This window comes from Macrobrachium nipponense, chromosome 39 (assembly GCF_015104395.2).
Source record: "Macrobrachium nipponense isolate FS-2020 chromosome 39, ASM1510439v2, whole genome shotgun sequence".
Classification (NCBI taxonomy): Eukaryota; Metazoa; Arthropoda; class Malacostraca; order Decapoda; family Palaemonidae; genus Macrobrachium; species Macrobrachium nipponense.
Genome location: NC_061099.1, coordinates 23686675 through 23702007, shown reverse-complemented (window position 1 = coordinate 23702007; position 15333 = coordinate 23686675). Strand labels below are relative to the sequence as shown.

Genomic DNA, 15333 nt, shown 5'->3' with positions numbered 1-15333 from the left:
GAATATTACTAAAATATAAGAGTTTTAGCTTACAATTGGGTTTTTCGACCATTTCGGTAGAGTCAAAGTTGACCAAAGGTTGAAATTCTGGCACTTATCGTTATTTATATAAAAATATCTCAAAATTGATAAAAGCTACAATCATGAGTATTTTATTGTTGTATTCTACATAAAAATGCGCACATTTTCATATATAATACTTCATGTAACGGCTAATTCACAATGGTACAAAAATTATGTCAAAGTGACAAAATAATTTCCGAGATGTGTCACAGATACTTTTTAGTGCGGCAAGAAAGAAATTCGCGCTTGCGCGCCTGCGCGCCTGCGTAACGATTGTAAACAAAACAACACCTTGATCCGTGAACTCCCAGCATCCCCAAAGGCGCGTGATTCAAAAGTTTTAGGCTGGTAGGCCTATAAGTATTTTTCCGCGAATTTTAAAAAAAAACTTTTGTAAGTAGATGTAAAATACGTCCAATCGGCACACGGGAGACAAAAAATGTCGACGTAAAATACGTCCAGTCGGCGTAAGAGGGTTAAATGTGAGTTTGCATGTCAAAATGTTACCAAACTTAAATTTCTTGTTTCCTAACCAGCATGAAGTATGTATTTAAAAATTAGACCAGTTTTAATGGAAGGACAGTTGAGGGGAAATTATATCTTTTTGCTGCTTTTCAGTTTTTTCTTGGGTTGGACCCCTACCTGGCAGTTTAAAAAACTTACTTAGATTGTCTACTGCATTGTAGATTACCAGTTGTAAATTTAACAGACTGATTCTGGGTAAATTTAAAGCAATTTTTTGTAGAGTGATTATAATTTTGAATTTCTTTTTAGTTTGTGGGAAATATATATAGTACTACTTATTCTTCTTTGTAAATGTACTGGTATTTTGGTCTGGATATCTGAGAAGCTTCTTAGAAAATGTTTCTGAAGAATAAATTGCAAACAATACAAGTAATATTCAAAGTTAAGTCAATATATTACTTTTTAGATTATATACAACATAGATATACCCAGTATAAGCTCCAAGCTGATGGAGTCTGTAGCACTGAAAAAGATATGTCAGTGACTGAGTTGTCATTTTTTTTCCTTTTTTTGTAAATACAGTTCATATTTACCATATATATATATATATATTTATATTTATATATATATCTACTATCAGCTTTAAGTATGTTGATTCTAGCCTTAGTATTTTTGTGTTTAGTAATGTAGATGTATGTAATTCTGACACCTCTTTCAGAAGGTTTGTATTTATAAGTAGTGTAACATTTTTTCATTTATTGCCTCTAGACACAAATTATTTTTCATGTATTCTAACTAAGTTGAACCAGTTTTTATTTTTACAAATAAAGTACATACTGTACATGTAATATTCTAGAGAGAAAAAAAAGTGTTTTGCAGATATCAAACCAAAATTTTTTTTTACTGTAATGGATGTCTCATGGAAGCTAGCTGAAATGAATAATATTTTCTGAGAGAATAGATCGTTAGTCAATTCTTTAGGTGCCTTTAGAAGTTAGAACTGATAGTCATTTTTAATTGCATCAAGGCAATTTGCAACCATGAGTTTTCAAGTTAATCATTCAAATTATTATAGCTGATGCAAAAACAAGTAACGACAGCCTATATCCTTGGAATGAGGAAGCAATTAAAAAGAGAAAACTGTAGCTACATAAATCATGTACAGCCATTTAATTTTTTCAAGCAGTCAGTAATATATATAGTGTATATTATGTATATATATAGATATATATATATATATATATAGATATATATATATATATATATATATATATATATAATATACATGTATGTTATATATGTATATACTGTTTATACATTATACTGTATAAAAGTCATTATTAAGTATACAGTACATGAATAGGGGTCCTTGTGTTCACCACTGATAAAGCGACAGGCAGGTACAAAATTGGCTTAACTGCAGATGGCAATCACTCACTATTCAACTTAACTTGAGCATCCAGTTTTATTTTCTGCCCTTTCTGGTCATCCTTAACATTAGCCAAGCTTTCATTTGTGTCACGGTTTTTTTGTTTATGTACGGAACCGGTATAATGATAGCTCACCATTTATTGTAGCTTTGTTATAAAAAGATTCTGTTGATGACTGTTTATACTGGATGGGTGCTTACTGTAAGATGTTGATGTAGTGACTGGTTAAAAGATGTGTTGGGTCACTGCCAGCACTACCGCTGTCAAGCTTAATGTATTACTATTATTATTATTATTATCATTATTATTATTATTATTATTATTATTATCATTATTATTATTATTATTATTATTACCAACTTGCCTCCACACCAGCTATGCACACTTTTGGCACAAAATTATGACCTTTCCACTGCACCAGATTTGTCTTTATTTTTTTAACTGTTAATAGGTTTTTTTATCCTTGTTGCAACATTGTGCAGTTTTTTCTGTGACCTATTGCCTCACTATGTAGAGCCTTGTGACCAAATGATGACGGAGGAGGAGAGGGGTAGTAGATCTGGGGTAGATTTGAGGTTCTCAGTGTAATCTACTTTCAGTATAATCTACTTTCAGTACAATCTACCTTTTCATTACACTGTGAGTAGTGGGGTTGTTTTTTGCCCTGACTGGAAAACAGATGAAGAACAAGCTTTAGGCAGAGGTGTCTAGGAAATTATTTAGTGTTTATGTTGCATTTCCTTGAATTTGGTTTGATTTTGCCCAATGATTTCGCCTTTTGTTAGGTTGTCGACATACTTTTAAGTGCTATTGGTGCCTTTAAGTCTTTCTCCTGAATTAAACTTTTCATTAGCACAGGAATCAGTTTTATTTCCATTTTATTCCTTTTTAATAAGCAGCTATTTTGTTGAATTGGAAGCTCTGTATGTGGGTTTAGCTATTTTAAAATGAATATACATCAGAGTGTAGGACTATAGTGCATCTCTTGGGTGACTATAGACCTAAATTTTATTAGTCTGTGGAAAGAGTGCCATAGAGAAGAAAATACTGTACTGTAATTATCATATTGCTCCTTAAGCTTAAGTGTCAAAGATGCAAGTAAGTGCAGCCTTTGGGGATAGGTCTAAGACAGTCATTAGTGGTACAGGCATATACAGTCCTCCATTGTTGAGTTTAAAGAAATGCGCTGAATTTAGGGCAGAAAGCAAAGTTAAAACTCACAGAAGCAAATCTTTCCATGTAATGCTATTACATTTTTTAACTGTAGTATATTCATCATTATTAATGAAACCTAAGTTATAGTAATGTATTCTTACATAATCTACAACTTTTAAGCATGTAGTTTTTATAAGGAGAGCCTTGTCATGCCGAAGAAAAGTTACGAATGTGGTCTTGTATGGTAAAAATCCTGCAGTAAGTAGTACTGAAGTTGTTTGGATCCAGAAAATTAATGGTTAGGACTGAAATGAAAAATAACATTTTAACCAACATTTAGGAACCCAAAACTGATATTTCTTGCCATATTATGGAAATCTTTAGAGTTTTAAAGAAATGCTGAGTATACATTATTATTATAATTATTATTATTATTATTATTATTAATCATAAACTTATAAGCAGAACATAATGAGTCTGCATTTGTATCATAAACATCAAGGCATATCATAGTAATACTGGTAACTCAGTGATTCACTAATCCATAGGAAGAGTTTAATGAGCAGTACCAAAATAAGCATACTACACATATATCAGTATACACAATATACACAAATGCAGTACTTGAATATGCTGTGTCCATTTACAAATAAAATATATACTTGTGTAGACACTGAAGCATTTACAATAGGGGGATTTACTTATATGTGCAAAATGACAAATTTTAAATAATTTCATAACAAACAAATCTTGGGTCGTAAAGTTAGGATAAATTCTCTAGTGCCAGCTGGATGCAGATTGAAAATACCACAAGGTATTGGTGGCAAGGGGAGTCACATGCAGAAACTGATCAACATTTACAGCAGGGTTGACTGGTAATTAGTTAGCCCTTGAAAATATGATCTGATCACTGTATCGTGCAGCCATGTTGGCCAGTTTGGTTGATGACACTTTCAAAAGGTTGCTTTTGGATCACTACATCCCTACACCAAACTGTTTGTCCAAGGAACCTAGTGTTTTTTTAACAAAAACTTCTTTTTATAGCTTTTCATATTAGCAAAGGAATTATTAGGTGCATTCTGCCAACAGAAATGTTGAATTTTTCTCTGTATCATTGTATTATTGTTGTGGGTTCTGTTGGCAGTTTTTCTAGATAGTCCAGAAATTCTCTAGAAGATTTAAAGTTCAGTTTTCCTTTTTTAATTTTTGTTCATTTAGGATATCAATTAGATTTTCCTCATGCTGTGTTTATACTTTTGCAGTCAGAGATCAGTACATTTAAACACTATATATGCATAAACATTTAGATAAACAAAACCTTGTAAATATGAATGATATGCTGTTTACTACTTAAGACAGGAATAATGCCAGCTTTTTTTATGCACAAACTTGTCTTTGTGGCAGGAAAGTGTAAATTTCTTGTGTGTATGTGTTTTTTTTTTTTTCTTTTTTTTTTTTTTTTTTGCTTTTGTTACATTTTTATTTGAAGAGGTTATTGATATAAATGAAAAATTTCAGTAGCAATTGTCTGACTTAGAAGTCATGCATCAGTATTCTTTAGATTAATTTAGCAAGGTCACTTAAATCACATTTCTAGATCCTCCTAGGGCTAGCGTGAAAAGATTTGTTTCTACAATGAGATGGGAAAGTGGGTTAGAGTAAAGTTACAGAAGGTGGATAGCTAGGTGGGAAGAGGTGTTGAGAAAACAGTAGCTGTGAATTATGGAAGCTAGATAATGCACTTGACACTCATCCTGACAAAGGCCAGAGACGTAATCCGTTACATAGATACAGTATTGTATCATTCCTTATTTATAGGTTAAAGAATAGAAGGGGTCTTTTTTCTAGAAATACAAGATGGAGGCATTCTTTCTATTTAAAAAAGCTTACTTGGATAATTCTTGACTAGGTCTATGTTCACTTATATTGTTTACTAATATGTTGGTCCTAGATTATTAAGAAAGTACAAGGAAATTAGATATAGATGTTTTTAACAATAGCTTAAAGTTTTTACAAAACCAGGAATATGCAAACTTTTGAATAGGTCCAAAACGTGTAACTTGCAGTGGATATTATAATGTATTTCATCAGTTACACATATGCTCAAATTTCATTGTGTATTACAGTATCCTGATTGTATGGACTTAATACTGAATTGCAGTATTGTGTTGTTCTTCAGGAACTATATTATAAAAACATAAATTCTGTGAAATCTTCACCTTATTTAACTGTTTCTATAAAAATCTGAAGAATCTTAACAAGAAGTTTGCCTGCCTCTTGTTCTATCCAGACAGTGGCAGGTTTTGCCATGTAGTAGAAAAGGGGACAACTTTGAAAAGCTTGGTGGGACCCAGAAAAGAGAAAATGCAGAATAGCCCACAAATGGGGCAATAGACTTATCTCTTGTAAAGGAAGTTGAAAGGCCTGTGTCCTTTCGTATATAAAGTGGTAATTTTTAAAGGCCTCTAGAACTCTTTGTGAAAACTGGCTATTGGCCGCACTGCTATCAGAGAAACATTCATGTTCAGTTTGATTCATTTATCTGAGATTATTAGAAAAGCTTTTTTTTTCTAGAATTATTTTTCTTTGGAATCAATTATTTTTTACTTAAATTCAAAAGAGGCATTTTTATAACTTGCCTCATGTTTATTAAATAAACAATTATCAAAGTTAGATATTAATATATCTCATCACTTCATTAAAGCAAAGACCAGCTAGCTTTGCAGCTAAGCCCCACCCACTGATCATGTCATGACATCCCTTGAAGCTGATTGTTTGGAAATAGTTTTGAAAAGTTGGTTAAACTGTGGTTCTTTTCATCTTCATTTATTTTACAGTGGTTGTTTTACCAAACTAAAATATGTTTTGCTTTTTATCAAAAGGAAACGTTATATTATCCCCTGAAATAAAATCATAATACAATGGAACCTTGGTTTTCGTACATAATCTGTTCCAGAACCTCCCATGAAATTAGAAACGTATGAAAACCGAAACAATAATTCCCATTAGGAATAATGTAAATACAATTAAAGTGTTCCAGACACCCAAAAATATAATTTTCTTTAAATACATTTTCTAGGGAATAAACATGGTTTTACATACAGAAAACAGTGAGAAATAAATATAAATGACTAATGAAATGAATAAATGAACATTTAACATCACTCTTACCTTTTTGGAAAACACTGTCAGCGTATGGGAGATGGAGAGGAGGGGAAAGGGAGGAGGGGTTATTGTTTGGAAGGGGACTCTCCCTCCAGAAGGACTTCAGGTATCAAGGACCTATCTAGGGTTACTTCTCTTCATTTTTTTACTGGCAGTATCTGAGGCTACTTACCCACTTCATTTTTCACTGGCACTAGGACCAGCTTGAGAGTTACTGGGCCCCTGTCACACAACAAAACTGTCCAGAGACATTTGTTTCTGGCGTTTCTTTAAAATTTGCCTAAAGTTAAACACGGCATTGTCATTAAACATGTTGGAGACATGGATGAAAACTTCTTTGTTAGGATGATATTTCTCCACAAAATTTTTTACATCATTCCCCTTTGCAAACATGTCCTTAATCCCTGAAGTAGGCACATTATGTATGCCCATTCGTTATCTGAATTTTTCAAACTACTAACAGCAGCGCTTGTAGGCATTTTCTCACTGAGATGGCATGCAACTTCCTCCAACACTTTGCACTCTAACAAAAAACCACAAAAACAACAAACACAAAAGCAGAATGGGTCACAAAAGAAGATGGGATGCTTTGTTTGGGCGCTCGATATGGGGCCCAGTCACACGCTGGGCCCCGGATGGAGTGTTTCCGAGTGTACGAAAACCGAGAAAATGTATGATAGCCAAGACAAAATTTCATAGAAAAAAGTCTATGAAAACTGAAATGTACAAAAAGAGAGACGTACGAAAACCAAAGTTTGACAGTACATATCTCTCTAATGGTAAAAAAACTGGAAAATATGAATGAATTCAGAAGTGTCCCACGTTGGTGCAATGTTGTGTTTTGTAAATGAGGTTCAGCTGAATACAGATGTGACGCAGGGAATATGTCCATTTGAATCGGTCCATGTGAATCAATGGACAATGGTAATTACCCTCTGATATCAAACATGTTCACCATTCTAAATTTAAACATCAAGACTTTCTCAGGGCTATGCAGACTGGTATGTCATATTGATTTCAGGTAATTTGACTACATTTTGATAGTCATAAAATAGATTTAATTGGAGTCATTTACACATTCAGAGGGATGACAAGCAGTACATGCAATTTAGAAAACCAGAATATACCGTTGTTTAACAAAATGTTTCAGTATGATAGGCTATACAAGTCATATTGCCGATAAATTTCTGAGAATTTTCTTAAGGACATCTCCTTTAGAAATAACAGAATCATAAAAAATGACTTATACTTATGTGGACCTATGTCGTTTTGTCGGTTTACACAGCTTATATGGTTGGATTATAGGCCTGTCTTATATTCAGCCATTTTATTTTGGTTCTTTTTTTGTTACTGCTGTTATGGGGCTTGAAGTGTCTTCGAAAAATTTTCATGTGGTAACCTAACATTACAGAATAAACATAGGCCTATTCATAAAATACTGGTATAAAGAATTATCTGCCGACTCTTGTAACTGAAATTTAGTCATTTGTTTTAATTAAAAGTAATTGAGATCTTTTTGAATATAGTCTACACTAAAATATTCTCCTGAGAGAAAGAGAGAGTTTTATGTATCCTTTTCTCCATCAAGGTAATCTACAAGAATGCCCCTAAAACCAAGTGATTAAGGGGCTACTCTCAGACTGGCCTGGATCATCTCATACATAACTTCTCAGCTATTATATATTTTTCTAATTTTGTTAAGTATTTTTATAATGTCTTCATTCTCATAGAAATGCTACAGCAGCCTTATATTTACTCATCTCAATAATAGTATATAATTTGTTATCCCTATAGTAAATATATTTTCAATATAGTTCATTGAGAGCAGTTTGATAGTTGTGTGTAAGGCTGAGACAGTCCTTAGAATGATCTGTATATCATTGGCTATGTGCCCACAAGTGGTATAAGAGGCGTTACAGTCATTATGGGCATCCATGCATGTATGTGTATGTGCATTCCACTTTATGCAAATATTTAAATATCGTGGAGTTGAAACTATTATATTAATTAAAAGCTACTCTATTTCCAACAGATATGGGTAGAAAACTATTTGCAGTAAGAAATTGACGTATAGGCCCATGCCGTCATTGTCTCAAAATATAAGAATTTTATGTGTAGACCTATGCCCTGATATTGCTTCAAAATATAAGAATTTAACATGTAGGCCTATGCCCGGTCATTACCTCAAAACATAAGAAATTGGTGAGTAGGCCTATGTTCTGTCATTGCCTCAAAATATAAGAATTTGATGTGTAGGCCTATGCCCTGCCCTTGCTTCAAAATATAAGAAGTTGATGAGTAGGCTTATGCCCAGTCATTGCCTCAAAATATAAGAAATTGATGTGTAGGCCTAATCTCTCAATGATATTAATATTTGACATACAGGATTATGATGCATTAATACCCTAACATTGGAACTAGCAGGATAAGTCTATGCTTCATTTCAATTAGTGTGGTCTCTGTCGGATTGCTTATGCAGGCCAACACCAATTTTTAAAAAAAAAGCAAGATGTGTGTTTATTTAGACTGTGTAATGAAAAAAAAGATGCACAGACAAAATGATCAAGATCTCATATTGATATACAACTTTATGTATCTTTTATCGGAGATATTAATTGCATACTTCAAAACTCTGGGAACTCAAATCTGTGGTGTCATTACGTATTCATGCATGAAATTCAACATCTCCGAATGGAGTCAAATCCGTACTGGTAATCATTTGGACTGTTAACTAGTGTGAGGTCATTCCCCCTCTGAGAGCTAGACAAAGCGCCTCAGCGGCGTGGTTGGTATGGTATTAGCGTCCCACCTTGGTGGTCGCTGGTTCGATTCTCGGCCATTCCATTAAGGAGTGAGAGATGTGTATTTCTGGTAATAGAAGTTCACTCTCGACGTGGTTTGGAAGTCATGTAAAGCCGTTGGTCCCATTGCTGAATAACCACTGGTTCCATGCAACGTAAAAGCACCATACAAACAAACAATCACTAATGTTCAATGGGGGGGGGGGGGGGGGGGGGGCTTAGCTGCAAAGTTAGCTGGACTCTGCTATAGGCAACCATAGTTGTCTAGAAGTTACCTCAGATTCAAGAAATGAGTTATGGTCTTAACAAGAGATGGCTGATGTGTAACATTACAGCTCTATGAAACCAGAGAGTTTTTCCCAAAACTCGCAGTTTTTCAGTAGTTTAGGCAATTTTATTAATCTCTATGTTGAGGAAACTGATACTTTGAGTAAGGAATTATAGAATACATCCTGTTATCGTGGTGTTATATATCACATAGCAGTGAGACATGACACCTTTGTCTCAGACCCACTTTTGCACCAAATGAGACTCTTATCAAATGGATTCTCTTCCATCACAAAAATGTTTAACCATTCTCAATTTATCTCACTTCTACAACTATTTCCATTAAGTCTGTAGATTCTTTCAGCATCTTTTTCTAGGTCGTTGTAAGCCATGTACACTTTTATGTACTTTTAAACTTGTGCAACTAGTTCTTAACTAACACTTGATCAACACACCCATCTTCCCTGTCTAGAATTGCGTTGTTCTTCCTCTGTGAGCCCTTGTATTATGTCTTACTTTTGAATCAAGGTCCTCTGTCCACAAGGGTTTTCATCTGAAACTTTAAAGAAAGAAAAAAGAAATTGGTGCAATATTTAGCAGTTTCCAGTCCTTTACTTTTTCCTTTTCTCGAGAATTGGTATGTAAATGTCAACAGAAGTAAGGAAGCATTTTCCAGTTCCTTGTTATCCCTTGGGAGGAATCCATCTGAACTTTGCGGGTAGGGTACTTGCTTTGGTTGGGCTTTCTCTCAGTTTCCCTTTTTTTACTACAACTTTGTTGTTAATAGCTTCTCCAAAGGTTCATTTCCTTGGAATATATTACTGAGACTTGTAGTTTCTGAGATGTAGTCCTCAGAACTCTTGTAAAATATTCGTTTAATAGGTCAGCCATATGTGTACTTCATATATAAATAAATTTTTCTAATTAGTTGGAGAGAGGGAGAGAGCTGCAGCATACTTATCTGGTCTATGGGGAAAAATTTCTCTCCATATTCCATAAAAAATTTTTGTTGTCAACTCTGTTGTAAATACAAGCTGGCACTCATAATATGTGTGTAGAGAAACAGCTATTTGAGTTTGTAAATTATTAAATAGATTAGTGCGTACTGGACAATAAAACATCAAACAAGTGTGTGTGTGTGTGTGTGTGTTTTGATTGCAACCCTTTTCTTTCTACATTGGAACCAGGTATCTGACAATGTACCTCTATGAATTTATTTGGTGCTTCATGAATTACAGAAAGTTAGCTTTGTCCATATTATGTTGCAGTAATAATTTTGTATGTTAATATATATACTAATACAATTAGAACGTAATTCTTACGAGCACAGTCGAATTTTAGTTATTTATGATCTAGCCTGGTAATACTTATTATATATCTCTTCAATGAAAATAATTTTTATTACTACTTGACTTAAGTTGTAAAATCTTAGTGATTTTTGCCAAAGAATTCCTCATAAGTGAAACTAGGGGCTTTGCAGTAGGTCTACAGTTATTTTAGAATGATAATAACTTCGGTAACATTAGGTAATGATACGATTTACAACTATAAAAATTAGATAAAGATACCATTTACAACTGTGATCAGAAACCTTTTTAGGTTTTTAGTTGTCATTTCGTACAGGCTTCAGAACTGATATAGGCATCATATATACCCATCACTTTTGTAAACAAACAAATTCTGGGGAGTTGCATTGCATGTTTCTGTTACATTTCCTTGAGGTCAGTTGGCTCAGTATGTATGCCCTTTTATAGAAGCTTCTTTGAATGAGTAATCATGCTTTGGTAAATTATCAGGTTTGTGGTAAAAAGAATTGACAAATTCACTCGGTGGAAAGCTCCCCCACCCCCCAAAAAAATAATTAAACCCAATAATTAATAAAAACAACATGGAAATGGAGCAAACCATGAATCTGCCTGGAGATGAGGAGAAAGTGGGGTTACCACAACTGTTTTAAATCTTGAGATATATTGAACGTACTTGGGAGTTGGAAAAATTCATAATAAATGAGAAAGATGAGCATGTGATAACTTTAAGTTGTGGTAATGGAAGACTGGGTCTCGTATGACAGTAAGGAGCTCTATTTGAAAAGGATAGTCTTGGACTTACTTGGGATATGGAATCATGTGAATTAGGGGCTTAGATATGAGGGAAAGGTGACAACAATGCATTTATGACATTGCTCGAAAAAAGATGACTTAATGAGACAAGGTTACACAGGAGGCTTTGAATGAAAGATGTTGAGAAAGGTTTAAGAATAAAAGACTTTGAAAAAACTACAGTAATCCTTGTTTTTGTAATGAAATGAAGGACAGAACAGTTTGAGAAAAAAGAAATTGAGAAAGTAAATACCAAATGATCATACATTTTGTTGCATGATTTTATTTTAATCTTTTTCATGAATATAGTTTTATTTGACATTGATGGACAAATTTAGTGTAGCTGTGTCTTTCATTTGATAACTTCAAATTATATAGAATTCAAGGAATTTAATTGATCTGAAAATAATGCTGAAAAGGTTTAGATTACATTTAGCATACAAAAGAAGAAACAAGAAATTTATTTAGACTTTAGTGCTGAAGTATAATTTATTGCAAAGAAAATCTTTGTATAGGATTTAATGTCACCAGTTTGAAACTATTATGCTACATGTTCCATTTTCAGGTCATGGTAATACAGGAAGATTGTGTGAGAAACATTAGTATAGCAAAAGTAAGGAGATATGAATTTCATGAGAAGCTGTCAGATTAATGCTCTTAAAGATAACTCCTTATTATACATAGTTATGAAATAGCAAATAAAATGTCCATATGTCATTTGAAAGAATACAAAGTCTTTTAACTTAAAAAGAATACAAAGTCTTTTAACTTAAAGATAATTCAAGGAGACTCAGCCATATGAATATCAGTTTTGACTAAGCCTTCTAAGATTCACTTAGAAGTGAAGTTTGACTTTTTTTCTTTAAAAGCATTCATGAGAGGAAAGCTTTGCCTCACTTTGGAAGCATAAATGCTCTCTGCAATGATCCTAAAGCACTCATTAACTGCTGTACATTTTTGAAGTTGTGTGCTTAACCTACAAAATTGTAAAGTACAGTTTCCCTTACATATGTACTAGTCTTGTAGGTGACAGCAGTCTTCACAAACTTTTGCTCAAGGGAATGAGCTGCTTTTGAAATCAGCATTACTGTTTTATTGACCAAGAAAGGTTCTGAAGAAATCTTGTCGTGTATGTAATGAGTGATCATATTCACATTTTGAAATATTAATATAGTTTCTTAACAGATTGCTTTCAGTGCTAGTGCAGTCCTCATAAGGTGAATGTATTATAGAGGCAGAATCTTTATGATTTAAGTTTTTGTTCTTTTATTTCCATTTGTAACCTCCTTTATTTCTTTAGTTACCCTCAAGATGCTAGCTCAAGATTACAAAGTACATTCTGTAGCAACTGTAGATGCCCTGATGGGTAAATTCACGTGGCAAACTGTGGAAAGGTGTTTGAGGGGTTAGTAAACTAGTGTAAGCGTTAAGCATATGAAGGTTGGGTTTATGTAAGGTACTTACTACCTAGAGAGTAGCTTCTAAGTGACTAACTCGATGATTCCCACCCCGCCGCCTGGCTGCCTGCCAACATCCCCTCGTCCTCCTCTTGAACGTTTTATCTTGCAGGAGGTAAGTGTTACACAAGTGTTTGAAAGGAAAGTGACTTAGAATTGGACTTGTCATGTATGTCGCCTAAATCTCGCCACATTCTAAAAAAAAAAAAAAAAAAAAAAAAGTTACATTTGGGCCAGGCATACCCTTTCGGATAAACGGATTTCAAATCTAGTCTCCTCTGCCGGATTACGTCTCTAGTCTCCTTCTTCTCCTCCTTCTTCTCCTCCTCCTCCTTCTGCCAATCCCCCCTGATCACTGATATTGGATTGCTTAGGTGGATTATCCGTTAATCTCGATTGGTGGTCTTGTTCCCAACACTGGAACCCGCCTTTAGTGCAGTACTACACCTTAAGTGACAGTATCATGTAGCTAAATGATGTCATGTGTGAGGCTGAGGGAACGCTGTCAGTAGATAAGTAGTTTCAAGGTTATGATGTATGATGTTCCAAGGTTTAAGTGGAAACATGTTATTCCCCTCCCCCTAAACATTTGGTTCATCCTCTTCTTCTTGTTTGAATCAGCTTCCTTCTGGTCATTCTTTTCCCCCATGATTTGATTAACTCCCCTCCCTCATCTGTTCCTCCTCCTCCTCTACCACCATCTTTCTCTATCACACTTTCTATCTCCCTCCTCTAAAACAGCATGGTACTACTAGCCTTTGATTTGTGTCATTATTATCACTTCCGCTCTGTTTTCCGTTCCTCCCTTCTTCTGAATTGAACAGATTTACGTTTGCTAGTGCTTTTTATGATCTGTGTAACTTACAAGTTTTTTCATGAATTTTGTGACTCTATGTGAAAGCATTCTTAGCAACATGCCTAATCGTTGACTTCCAAAGATTTGTCCTCCATCCTCCTATTGTCAGTGTTATGTGGGTAACTACAGATTAAATCTAACCATCAATGTATCCCAGTCTTTGTCTCTCTCACACTGCACTGTTTCCGGAGTCTGTATCTTGAGCCATACCCATTGTGTAAAACTTTAGACACGCAGCATAAAAAAAAGTCTGACATATCCACCACATGTCCACCACATGTATCTCATCCAAGCTGGTGTTTTGCTTCACTCTTCCGGAATATGCGCTTCAGCTTTACAATGTATCCATTTTTTTCATTCCAAGAGCCGATGTGTCCTGATGTAGTTCAGTGTTATTTGTTCTTACAATGAATGACTCTTAGATTAGAATCTAGTTAGTGTGTGCTTGTTTAAAAGAGAAAAGAATATGTACATTAAGTAAGCTTAAGGAAGTGGGCTCCAGTTGCACCTTGGATTGATTGCATGTCTCTGAATTTTCCCCTAACAGGTTGAGCTGTCATTCCAAACAGGTGATATTATATATGTCTATGGTGATATGGATGATGATGGCTTCTACATGGGAGAGCTTCGGAACCAGAGGGGACTTGTACCTTCCAATTTCCTGCAAGATGCTCCTCAAGACTATTCTGATGATCACAGGTTTGACTTGATTTATTCTTTATCTAAAAATAAATTTCCTTATGTAAAACCACCCAAGCCATAGTTATTGAAGTGAAGTCCTTGGCTTATGTGGCATTAGTTGTCTGAACTTTTTTGCATAAGGAATATACTACTTTCATTTTGGGGTAACAGCAGACCTGTCACTTTGGTATCAAGTGTCACTTTTTCAATACCTGTGTTTTTTGGATTACTATTAGCCTTTTATCTGTCAAGGTTATGGTTATGGCAAGGTTGCACGTGTGTTTCCCTCACTTATTCTAAGTTATGAAATAGTAAGGCTTAATTATGTAATAAATATATGTTGCAAACCAAGCAGATCACACCTTGGTTGGCTGGGTGGTCTAACAATGTGGTAAAGGTTGGCCTGTTGTGTGCTCATGTTCCAGGGACATTTTTCTTTCTTTTTTAGAGCATCATTTGTCTGATGGATTATATTTTTAAGCCAGTTTTCCTCAAAATATTTTTTTCTATTAGGTTTTGTCTATGACCATGTTAGACCACCCAACAAGCCAAGGTTTGATGGTACTGGTGTATCATTTATTCATAAAAGTCACTGACCATTGCATCAGTAGAGCTTATCATTCATAACTCAGAAATGATGATATAGCCCTTCAAAGGGTTAAGGGACACCTACTCCTCCAGTTTTTCCACTGTCTTCTTTTAATGTAACATTTTTTCATCACTTTTTTTTATGCTCTAATTATTCTTTTTCTGTAGTAACTATGTACCCATATTTCTTCAGAAGGTCTTGTCTCACTAATGAGTTAGTGTGTATATTTATTATGAGAAGTATGAGCATGACTGTAGCCTATGCCTAGCTGCTTTGATATGTAAGTACATTTGTATCTGAACTCT

At 34.4% G+C, this 15333-nt stretch overlaps 1 protein-coding gene across 1 annotated transcript in view; it reads left to right on the top strand.

Annotated features, from left to right (window-relative positions):
• The window catches only part of LOC135210214 (uncharacterized), a 462528-nt gene that overhangs the window by 387988 nt on the left and 59207 nt on the right, over window positions 1-15333 (top strand). Inside the window, exon 38 of the mRNA XM_064243050.1 lies at window positions 14306-14457. Within this exon, the coding sequence (XP_064099120.1) occupies window positions 14306-14457 (152 nt within the window). The remainder of the gene's footprint in view (window positions 1-14305; window positions 14458-15333) is intronic.